At 46.5% G+C, this 12,841-nt stretch overlaps 1 protein-coding gene across 1 annotated transcript in view; it reads right to left on the bottom strand.

Annotated features, from left to right (window-relative positions):
* The window catches only part of LOC121537320 (relaxin receptor 1-like), a 101,389-nt gene that overhangs the window by 49,248 nt on the left and 39,300 nt on the right, over positions 1–12,841 (bottom strand). The window contains exon 2 of the mRNA XM_041844978.2: positions 4,379–4,462. Within this exon, the coding sequence (XP_041700912.2) occupies positions 4,379–4,462 (84 nt within the window). The remainder of the gene's footprint in view (positions 1–4,378; positions 4,463–12,841) is intronic.

Raw genomic sequence — 12,841 nt, 5'->3', positions numbered from 1 at the left:
GGTCCTCCCCATGGTTCACAGAGGAGCTGCGCAGCATGAAGACCCATGGCCTCAGTTTAGAGCGTCTGCCAAACTGTCCACCTACTGGCCTAACTGTCCACCTACTGGCCTTAATGACCACCAGGCTTGCTATTTCCCGTGTGGCTCAGTTGGTAGAGCATCGCGCTTGCAACGCCAGGGTTGTGGGTTCGATTCCTATGGGGGACCAATATGAAAATGTATGCACTCACTACTGTAAGTTGCTCTGGATAAGAGAGTCTACTAAATGACAACATTTGTAATGTATTTCAAAGCACTAAAAGAAGCCCGGTCCACTTTCTACTCTGCCATTATAGACAATGACCGAGGAAATCCCAGGATCTTGTTTTCCACCATCAGTCACCTCCTCCACCCTACAGACTCTGGCCCTCCCACAGCAACTACCGAACAATGCAACCGATTTGCTAAGTTCTTCAAGGCTAAAATCAACGCAATCCGACAGAACATTGTATCCTCAACTCCCCCCCCGTGAACCCCTCGACCCTATTCCAACATCACTGTTCAAAACATACTCAGCTGCTCTCATCCAGTTTGTAACCAACCTGTTCAACAAGCCCCTCCACACTGGGCAGGTGCCATCACTGTTCACAATCACTGCCATCACCCCTTTGCTCAAGAAACCATCCCTTGACCAAGACCACCTCTCAAACTACAGGCCTATTTCAAACCTCCCATTTTTATCTAAAGTCCTGGAGAAGACAGTGGCAACTCCACTTCACTTACACCTCAGTGCTAACCAGCTTTATGAGGCTCTCCCATCTGGCTTTAGACCCATGTTCAGTACAGAGACAGCGCTGGTGAAGGTTGTAAATTACCTGCTCATGGCTGCAGATCCAGGATCCTCCACTATCTTGATTCTTCTGGACCTCAGTGCTGCTTTTGACAGAGTAGATCACACCATTCTACTGCAGCGCCTCAGAGAGCACACTGTCGTCTGTGGGACTGCACTTAACTGGTTCACCTCCTACCTCTCTAACCGCAAGCAGTACATCACCCTCGGTGAGGCAAGATCAGAGGAGGCCACCATAACCTGCAGTGTCCCACAAGGGGTCGGTGTTGAGACCTGTCCTCTTCCTTTACGTCTCTCCCATCTTCAGACAGCACAGTGTCCAATTCCACTGCTACGCAGACGACACACAGGTGTACTTTAAAACAAAGCCTGACACAAAATCTGCTCTGTCAACATTGTCCAACTGTCTGGAAGAGGTAAAATATTGGATGCAAAACAACTTCCTCCAGCTCAACAGCAGCAAGACAGAGGCAATGCTGATAGGCACCCCCCAGCAGATCACCAAATCCTACAGCATCTACCATGTCATGGATGGCTGTAGGGCAGCCCCCAAAGTTACTCTTCTTATCAACACTCTTATAAAAAAGGTTTTATTTTCATCTCAGGAATTCAGCCTTCTCTGTATTATTTCTCGAACCTCCAATCAGTCACAGCTCTGAGAAGCAGAGGCTCCATTGTCGTTATAGGTCTGTAGTTCTGATGTCTGATTGGAGGTTAACTTTACAGTAATACTATTGGTCAACAAATCAGATTTTGGATCCAAACAACTCAGATGTTATGAAGGGTCATAGATTCACTGTCTCTTTCTCTTATGGTCCTGACCTGCGTTGGTGAGATACCTATACTCTTTCTTTCTCTCTCCCTCTCCCATGAGCTATGGGCCATGGCACAAGCCATGATTTCTTTGTCTCTTTCTCTCTCTGATCATGCTTACAATAACGCCTTGTAATGCTTGTTAATGCTTTGTAACTTAAGCTTCATGCCTTGTATGTGAATCCATTAATTTTACAAAGTAATGAAATACACTTGTATTTAGAATTCCATTCTCAGACATTTCCTGATTGCTTGTTACTGTATCAACTATAGTCTCAAGCATATTGCTAAATCATCTTCTGGATTCAGATAATAAATGTAATAGACTTTGTTAACATATTAATTGCATAGTCTTATTACGAGTCACATGTGAGGTGTATATAATATGCATATATGATCATTATTACCCTACTACATGGACACATCATCCCTCTCTCCTCAGTCATCACTAATTTGGGTATGAAATTCAACTCCGCTCTCTCTTTCCATGCCCACATTAGTCACGTCTGTAAAACGTCATTCTTTCACCTGAAGAACATCTCCCGCCTAAAATCGTCTGGCCTACCTTTAATGGCCTTCCTCCTAGAGTCTACCAAGACGACATTGAATGTGGCCGAGTTACAGTTTTGTCTTAAATCGTCTTAAATCTATGCCAAGACTTGAAAATAGCTGTCTACCAATGATCAACAACCAACTTGACAGAGCTTGAAGAATTTTTTTAAAGAATGTGCAAATATTGTACAATCCAAATGTGCAAAGCTCTTAGAGACTTACCCAGAAAGACTCAAAGCTGTAATCGCTGCCAAAGGTGATTCTAACATGTACAATGCACTCTGAAAGTATTCAGACCCCTTTACTTTTTCCACATTTTGTTACCTTACAGCCTTATTCTAAAATTGATTGAATTAAACATGTTCCTCATCAATCTACACACAATACCCCATAATGACAAAGTGAAAACAGGTTTGAATAAATTTTGCACATGTATAAAAAATAAAAAACAAATACCTTATTTACATAAGCATTCAGACCCTTTGCTATATGACTCAAAATTGAGCTCAGGTGCAACCTGTTTCCATTGACCATCCTTGAGATGCTTCTACAACTTCATTGGAGTCCACCTGTGGTAAATTCAATTGATTGGACATTATTTGGAAAGGCACACACCTGTCTATATAAGGTCCCACAGTTGACAGTGCATGTCAGAGCAAAAACCAAGCCATGAGGTCGAAGGAATTGTCCGTAGACCTCCGAGAAAGGATTGTGTTGAGGCACAGATCTGTGGAAGGGTACCAAAAAATGTCTGCAGCATTGAAGGTCCCCAAGAACACAGTGGCCTCCATCATTCTGAAATGGAAGAGGTTTGGAACCACCAACATTCTTCCTAGAGCTGGCCACCCGGCCAAACTGAGCAATCGGGAGAGAAGGGCCTTGGTCAGGGAGGTGACCAAGAACCCGATGGTCACTCTGACAGAGCTCCAGAGTTCCTCTGTGGAGATGGGAGAACTTTCCAGAAGGACAACCATCTCTGCAGCTCTCCACCAATCAGGCCAGACGGAAGTCATTCAGTAAAATGCACGACAGCCCGCTTGGAGTTTGCCAAAAGGCGCCTAAAGGACTCTCAGACCATGTGAAACAAGAATCTCTCTCAAGATTGAACTATTTGACCTGAATGCCAAGCTTCACGTCTGGAGAAACGTGGCACCATCCCTACGGTGAAGCATGGTGGTGGCAGCATCATGCTGTGGGGATGTTTTTCAGCGGCAGGGACTGGGAGACTAGTCAGGATCGAGGGAAAGATGAACGGAGCAAAGTACAGAGACATCCTTGATGAATAGTCCCATGTAGCTAAGTTTGTAGAGCATAGCGTTTGCAACGCCAGGGTTGTGGGTTTGATTCCCACGGGGGACCAGTATGAAAATGTATGCATTCACTAACTGTAAGTCGCTCTGGATAAGAGCGTCTGCTAAATGACTAAAATGTAAAATGTAATGAAAACCTGCTCCAGAGCGCTCAGGACCTCAGACTGGGGTGAAGGTTCACCTTCCAACAGGAAAATGACCCTAAGCTCACAGCCAAGACAATAGCTGTGCAGCGACGCTCCCCATCCAACCTGACAGAGCTTGAGAGGATCTGCAAAGAAGAATGGGAGAAACTACCCAAATATAGGTGTGCCAAGCTTGTAGCGTCATACCCAAGAAGACTCAAGGCTATAATCGCTGCAAAAGGTCCTTCAACAAAGTACTGAGTAAAGTGTCTGAATACTTATGTAAATGTCATATTTCCGTTTTTGGAATACATTTGCTACAATTTCTAAAAAGCTATTTTTCCTTTGTCATTATGCGGTATTGTGTGTAGATTGATGAGGGGAAAAAAACGATTTACTCAATTTTAGAATAAGGCTGTAACATAACAAAATATGGAAAAAGTCAAGGGGTCTGAATACTTTCCGAATGCACTGTATTTGCTTGGTAGTATTTCTGTCAAGACGACTTGAAGAAATGTTCCTGTATACTGCTTGTGAGTTGTGAAGTTATAAAACTGCCAAAAAAGATTGACGGATAAAAAATAAATAAAACTAAAAGCACTGATCCAGTAGGTAGATAGGTTGTCGTTCTGCACTAATGCACTTGCTTATTGGTTCCTTGAATACATTTGACTCAACTTACCTGTCATAAGCATAATGGATATTGGCGAAAGGGGAGACAGTACATTTATGAACTGTACAGTACTTACAGCATTTATCAGATTTGGTCCCAATGTCGATGTTGGGCATCCCAAAATACTTGTCAAAAAGATGGGGCCATCCGTTGTTATCTCCTAGGAAACAAAATATAAACACATTATTTTACTGGTCAGAAATAATACAAAGTATGTCAAATCAAATCAAATCAAATGTTATTTGCCACATGCGCCGAATACAACAGGTGTAGACATTACAGTGAAATGCTTACTTACAAGCCCTTAACCAACAATGCATTTTTTAAATAATCTTTTTTTTAAAAGTGTTAAGTAAAAAAATAAAAGCAAATAACTAAAGAGCAGCAGAAAAATAAAATAACAGTAGGGAGGCTATATACAGGGGGGTACCGGTGTAGAGTCAATGTGCGGGGGCACCGGCTAGTCGAGGTAATTGAGGTAATATGTACATGTGGGTAGAGTTAAAGTGACTGCATAAATAATAAACAGAGTAGCAGCAGCGTAAAAGAGGGGGGTGGGGGGGCAGTGCAAATAGTCCGGGTAGCAATGATTAGCTGTTCAGGAGTCTTATGGCTTGGGAGTAGAAGCTGTTGAGAAGCCTTTTGGACCTAGACTTGGCGCTCCGGTACCGCTTGCCATGCGGTAGCAGAGAGAACAGTCTATGACTAGGGTGGCTGGAGTCTTTGACAATTTTGAGGGCCTTCCTCTGACACCGCCTGGTATAGAGGTCCTGGATGGCAGGAAGCTTGGCCCCAGTGATGTACTGGGCCGTACGCACTACACTCTGTAGTGCCTTGCGGCCGAGCAGTTGCCATACCAGGCGGTGATGCAACCAGTCAGGATGCTCTCGATGTGTAATGATCATGCTGTTTAATCATCTTCTTGATATGGCACACCTGTCACATTTACATTTACATTTTAGTCATTTAGCAGACACTCTTATCCAGAGCGACTTACAGTTAGTGAGTGCATACATTTTCATACTGGTCCCCCGTGGGAATCGAACCCACAACCCTGGCGTTGCAAGCGCCATGCTCTACCAACTGAGCCTGTCCATCTTCCACAGAGCAAACATCAATGTTGTAGCATGCTTCTATTAATAATTTAGATGCATGCCAAGGTGTTCTTTTAATACCTTCTACAACACAGCAGGAAAAATCTACTTTCAGCTTGACATCAGCTTGACATCCATAAACAAGCCAGTAGGCCTCAGGTTTTGACACTGCAGATTCTCCCTTAAGAAGTCTTAGACTAGGTGCCAATCTGTTTCTGCTCTCTTGCCAATTCCTTATGGAATTATCATGTTTGGCTTGACAATGACAGCAATGGAGTTGGCAGGAGCACTACGGGATATGGGACCAGGCTTTCTAGGGCTCATTCATTTAACCTATTTCGGTAGATCAATCTGGAATGAAGTTTGGGATTGCCAATATACACTGAACAAAAATAAAAATGCAACATGTAAAGTGTTGGTCCCATGTTTCATGAGCTGAAAGATCCCAGAAATGGTCCATAAGCACAAAAAGCTTATTTCTCAAAGATATGTTGTGCACAAATTTGTTTTCATTCCTGTTAATGAGCATTTCTCCTTTGCCAAGATAATCCATCCACCTGACATGTGTGCCATATCAAGAAGATGATTAAACAGCATGATTATTACACAGGTGAACCTTGTGCTGGGGACCAAAGGCCAATCTAAAATGTGCAGTTTTGTCACACAACACAATGCCACAGATGTCTCATGTTTTGAGGGAGTGTGGAATTGGCATGCTGACTGTAAGAATGTCCACCAGAGCTGTTGCCAGAGAAATTAATGTTAATTTCGCTACCATAAGCCACTTCCAACGTCATTTTAGACAATTTGGCAATATTGTCCAACTGGTCTCAGAACCGCAGACCCCATGTATGGTGTCGTGTAGGCAAAAAGTTTGCTGATGTCAACAATGTAAACAGTGCCCCATGGTGGCGGTGGGGTTATGGTATGGGCAGGCATAAGCTACGGACAATGGACACAATTGCTTTTTATCTGTGGCAATTGAAATGCACAGAGATACCATGACGAGATCCTAAGGCCCATTGTCGTGCCATTCATCTGTCGCCGTCACCTCAGGTTTCAGCATGATAATGCATGGCCCCATGTCTCAAGGATATGTACACAGTTCCTGTAAGCTGAAAATGTCCCAGTTCTTCCATGGCCTGCATACTCACCAGACATGTCACCCATTGAGCATGTTTGGGATGCTCTGGATCAACGTGTACGACAGCGTGTTCAAGTTCCCTCCCAATATCCAGTAACTTTGCACAGCCATTGAAGAGGAGTGGGACAACATTCCACAGGCCACGATCAACAGCCTGATCAACTCTATGCGAAGGAGATGTGTCGAGCTGCATTAGGCAAATGGTGGTCACATCAGATACTGAATGGTTTTGTGTTCCACGCCCCTACCTTTTCTTTTTAAGATATCTGTGACCAACAGATGCATATCTGTATTCCCAGTCATATGAAACCTCTTCCAAGATCCAAGATGGCGTAGCAGTGCGGTCGTGTTCTCTGTTGTGTCCATGTAAATAGCCAGTTTTTTGTATTTTTTTTGTTGTATTTTATGTATATATTTCCCTATCACACATTTCATCCTTCTACTAAATATACTTTCCTGCAACCCACCTCATTCAATGTGGAACAGATTCTATTATTTACTCACCTTTATCTAGAATCTCCAGTTGAAACTAGCTAGCCAGCTAACTAGCTACTTGCTATTAGCCACCGTTAGCGGTTTTCACCCAGAACATCGGATTTTCTGCCGGAATAACTGAATCACTGGACCTTAACACCGGATCGCAACTAGCTAGCCGCAACCAAATGGATGTTGCTGTAGGCTAATCACCACTGCCCCCGAAGCAAGCACCAGTTAGCCTTGAGCTAGCCTCGAGCCAGGCCCATATCCCGGCTATCTACCTCTTTGTCTACCGGACGGGAGTAGCCAGCTAACTAGCTACTTGCTATTAGCCACCGTTAGCGGTTTTTCACCATTGTCCGTGGCCTGCACTACCTACCAGCCAGCTCTAGCCTGGACTATTATCGGCCAGTCTGCACTGTCTGCACAGTGCGTTATCGACCCAGAACATATAGAATTTTCTGCCAGAATCACTAAATCACTGGACCTTTAACACCAGATCATCACAACTAGCTAGCTGCAACCAGCAGCAGCGGTCGGGAGAGGTTGTGTTTTTCTCTAGCTCTCTAGCTGGAGGTAAGCAGGAGGTAAGCTTCTCATTTGGTGTTGAGTAAAGCTTAACCATGTATTAGATCGTAGGTTGGTAGTTAGTTGTAGTTAGGTATTGTATTTATTATAGGTTAGTATTGTTGTTATTGTAGGTTTCCGTAGGTAATTGTAGGTTAGTATCGAAGCACGAGGCTAGCTAGCTAGCGGGTAGCTACTGGTAACGATTAGCTGTTTCCAATGTTAAATGTGCTGCTAGCCAACGTTTAATTTTTGCTGCGTTATGCGTTATGAAAGGAACTAGACACGGACATGAATTATCTGTTTAGTGTGCTAACACACTCTTGGCAGTTTGTTGTAACCAAGTATTGGTGCTAAATTGTGTGTTAATGGATGCTAGCTTGCTAGTTAGCTACGGCGTCATAGCTAGGTATCGTGGGTAGTTACTGTGTCTTGGCAGTGTCTTCCGCCGTGCCGGCTGTAGCACGAAGCGAGCTAACTAGCCGTTTTTTCGAACAGAGTCAGAGTCAACACAGTAGCCATTGTGTGCCGGGTGTATCACGAAGCTAGCTAGCTAGCCGTTCTTCAAACAAAGTCAACACAGTGGCCATTGCTAGCTACCCAACACGACCAGCGAACTGTACGGTAGTAGCTAATTACAATATACTTGTCCTAGCTAGCCAACGTTGAATCATTGCTGCGTCATGAAAGGAACTTGACACAGACACGAATGATCTGTTTAGTGTGTTATCACACTATTGGTGGTTTGCTGTGACCAAGTGTTTGTGCTAAACTGTGTGTTACTGGATGCTAGCATGCTAGTTAGCTAGTTAACACACTATTGGTGGTTTGTTGTGACCAAGTATTGGTGCTTAACTGTGTGTTAAACTGTGTGTTATTGGATGCTAGCATGCTAGTCAGCTATGGTGTCATAGTTAGCTAGCTGAATAAAGTGGGTTGAGTCTATTCCTTTAAACATTGAACAACTGTGGTTCACAACAATTTCTGATTTCTAAAGGTGGAAGTTGGGAGAGTTTTTTGTTCGGGTGGTTCAGTGAAACAATTTTAGTTTCTGAGGTAGAAGTTTTTGGTGAGGGAGGCCCCCCTCTCTCCTCTCCCAGATGCTTAGCTCATTTCATTCCGATCTCCTCTGCATTTTTGTAGCCATTTGCTACAGCCTGTCAACTATGCCTCTGCCTATCCCTGTTCTCTCCTCTCTGCACAGGCTACACAAACAACGCACCACACCGCGCGGCTGCTGCCTCTCTAACCTGGTGGTCCCTGCACGCACCCCTCACCTGGAGTTCCAGGTCGCAGGCAGCCTCTGGAACTGCCGTTCTGCTGCCAACAAAGCTGACTTCATCCCAGCCTATGCCAACCTCCAGTCCCTCGACTTCCTGGCGCTGACGGAAACATGGATCACCACTGAAAACACGGCTACTCCTACTGCTCTCTCCTCGTCTGACCATGTGTTCTCGCATACCCCGAGAGCATCTGGTCAGAGGGGTGGTGGTACAGGAATCCTCATCTCTCCCAAGTGGACATTCTCAATTTTTCCCCTAACCCATCTGTCTATCTCCTCATTTGAATTCCATGCTGTCACAGTCACTAGCCCATTTAAGCTTAATATCCTTGTCATCTATCGCCCTCCAGGTTCCCTTGGAGAGTTCATCAACGAGCTTGACGCCTTGATAAGTTCCTTTCCTGAGGATGGCTCACCCCTCACAGTTTTGGGGGATTTCAACCTCCCTATGTCCACGTTTGACTCATTTCTCTCTGCCTCCTTCTTTCCACTCCTCTCCTCTTTTGACCTCACCCTCTCACCGTCCCCCTACTCACAAGGCAGGCAATACGCTTGACCTCATCTTCACTAGATGCTGCTCCTCTACTAATCTCACTGCAACTCCCCTCCAAGTCTCCGACCACTACTTTGTTTCCTTTTCTCTCTCGCTCTCCTCCCACACTACTCACTCTGCCCCTACACAGATGGTAATGCGCCGCCGCAACCTTCGCTCTCTCTCTCCCACTACTCTCTCCTCTTCCATCCTATCATCTCTTCCCTCTGCTCAATCCTTCTCCCTCCAATCTCCTGATTCTGCCTCCTCAACCCTCCTCTCCTCCCTTTCTGCATCCTTTGACTCTCTGTGTCCCCTATCCTCCCGGCCGGCTCGGTCCTCCCCTCCAGCTCCGTGGCTTGATGACTCACTGCGAGCTCACAGAACAGAGCTCCGGGCAGCGGAGCGGAAATGGAAGAAAACTAAACTCCCTACCGACCTGGCATCTTTTCACTCCCTCCTCTCTACATTTTCTTCATCTGTTTCTGCTGCTAAGGCCACCTTCTACCACTCTAAATTCCAAGCATCTGCCTCTAACCCTAGGAAGCTCTTTGCCACATTTTCCTCCCTCCTGAATCCCCCCCTCTCTCTCTGTGGATGACTTCGTCAACCACTTTGAAAAGAAGGTTGACGACATCCGATCCTCGTTTGTTAAGTCTAATGACACTGCTGGTCCTGCTCACACTGCCCTACCCTATGCTTTGACTTCTTTCTCCCCTCTCTCTCCAGATAAAATCCTGCGACTTGTGACTGCAGGCCGCCCAACAACCTGCCCGCTTGACCCCATCCCCTCCTCCCTTCTCCAGACCATCTCCGGTGACCTTACCTCACCTCACCTCCCCTACCTCACCTCGCTGATCAACTCATCCTTGACCGCCGGCCATGTCCCTTCCGTCTTCAAGAGAGCGAGAGTTGCTCCCCTTCTCAAAAAACCAACACTCGACCCCACTGATGTCAACAACTACAGACCAGTATCCCTTCTCTCTTTTCTTTCCAAAACTATTGAGCGTGCCGTCTTTAGCCAACTCTCTTGCTATCTCTCTCAGAATGACCTTCTTGATCCAAACCAATCAGGTTTCAGGACTGGTCATTCAACTGAGACTGCTCTCCTCTGTGTCACGGAGACTCTCCGCACTGCTAAAGCTAACTCTCTCTCCTCTGCTCTTGTCCTTCTAGACCTGTCTGCTGCCTTTGATACTGTGAACCATCAGATCCTCCTCTCCACCCTCTCCGAGCTGGGCATCTCCCGGCGCGGCTCACTCCTGGATTGCGTCCTACCTGACCGGTCGCTCCTACCAAGTGGCGTGGCGAGAAGCTGTCTCCGCACCACGTGCTCTCACCACTGGTGTCCCCCAAGGCTCAGTTCTAGGCCCTCTCCTTTTCTCCCTATACACCAAGTCACTTGGCTCTGTCATATCCTCACATGGTCTCTCCTATCATTGCTACGCTGACGATACACAACTAATCTTCTCCTTTCCCCCCTTCTGATAACCAGGTGGCGAATCGCATCTCTGCATGTCTGGCAGACATATCAGCATGGATGACGGATCACCACCTCAAGCTGAACCCTGGCAAGACGGAGCTGCTCTTCCTCCCGGGGAAGGACTGCCCGTTCCATGATCTCGCCATCACGGTTGACAACTCCGCTGTGTCCTCCTCCCAGAGTGCGAAGAGCCTAGGCGTGACCCTGGACAACACCCTGTCGTTCTCCGCCAACATCAAGGCGGTGACCCGCTCCTGCAGGTTCATGCTCTACAACATTCGGAGAGTACGACCCTGCCTTACACAGGAAGCGGCACAGGTCCTAATCCAGGCACTTGTCATCTCCCGTCTGGACTACTGCAACTCGCTGTTGGCTGGCCTCCCTGCCTGTGCCATTAAACCCCTACAACTCATCCAGAATGCCGCAGCCCGTCTGGTGTTCAACCTTCCCAAGTTCTCTCACGTCACCCCCCTCCTCCGCACACTCCACTGGCTTCCAGTTGAAGCTCGCATCCGCTACAAGACCATGGTGCTTGCCTATGGAGCAGTGGGGGAACGGCACCTCTGTACCTTCAGGCTCTGATCAGTCCCTACACCCAAACGAGGGCATTGCGCTCATCCACCTCTGGCCTGCTGGCTCCCCTTCCTCTGCGGAAGCATAGTTCCCGCTCAGCCCAGTCAAAACTGTTCGCTGCTCTGGCACCCCAATGGTGGAACAAGCTCCCTCACGACGCCAGGACAGCGGAGTCACTCACCACCTTCCGGAGACATTTGAAACCCCTGGGATAGGATAAAGGAATCCTTCCCCCCCCCCCCAATTGTAAAGTGGTTATCCCACTGGCTATAGGGTGAACGCACCAATTTGTGAGTCGCTCTGGCTAAGAGCGTCTGCTAAATGACGTTAATGTGCCCTTGAGCAAGGCACTTAACCCTAATTGCTCCTGTAAGTCGCTCTGGATAAGAGCGTCTGCTAAATGACTAAAATGTAAATGTAATAATCGTCTGTGCTTTCAACAGGCTTCCCGTTGCGACGACCACGAAGATCCATCTGCTAGCCCCGGCCCGCTAGCACACGCAAACAACAGCCGTGCTTCCTGCTCGCTGTGCTGTAGCACCAATTCGAACTGCTCTCGGACTCACATATTGCTGTTCACTGGACCTTATGATCACTCAGCTGCACAGCTGATGCCTGCTGGACTGTTCCTTTACACGGTACCCTGTCCTGTTTATCTGTTTAGCCTCAGCCCAAACTTTCATCGCCATTACCAGTTGTTGTCTTAGCTCTCTCTAATAACACCTGTGATTGCTTTATGCCTCTCTCCCATGTCAATATGCCTTGCCTATTGCTGTTCCAGTTAGTTATTATTATACAATTTCAATATAGAACCCCAAGTCATTCTCAAACTGCCTCAAATAGCTCCTTTGTTCCACCCCCCATACACGCCGAGACCGGCTCAATCGGTGCCTCCAGTGATGCTATCGCTTTCATTGTTACCCAACGCTTAGGTTTACCTCCACTGTACTCATATCCTTCCATATCCTTGTCTGTACATAATGCCCTGAATCTATTCTACAACGCCCGGAAATCTGCCCCCTTTATTCTCTGTACCCAACGCACTAGAAGACCAGTTCTTAAAGCCTTTAGCCGTATCCTTATTCTAGTCCTCCTCTATTCCTCTGGTGATGTAAAATCAGAGGGCCTGTTGTCTGGACCTATGGCAGTCTCTATGGGGGTGCCACAGGGTTTAATTCTTGGGCCGACTCTTTTCTCCGTGTGTATCAATGATGTCGCTCTAGCTGCTGGTGACTCTCAGATCCACCTCTACGCAGACGACACCATTTTGTATACATCTGGCCCTTCATTGGACACTGTGTTAACAAACCTCCAAACGAGCTTCAATGCCATTCAACACTCCTTCCGTAGCCTCCAACTGCTCTTAAACACTAGTAAAACTAAATGC

This window comes from Coregonus clupeaformis, chromosome 2 (assembly GCF_020615455.1).
Source record: "Coregonus clupeaformis isolate EN_2021a chromosome 2, ASM2061545v1, whole genome shotgun sequence".
Taxonomy (NCBI): Eukaryota; Metazoa; Chordata; class Actinopteri; order Salmoniformes; family Salmonidae; genus Coregonus; species Coregonus clupeaformis.
This window is presented reverse-complemented; position numbering and strand designations above follow the sequence as displayed.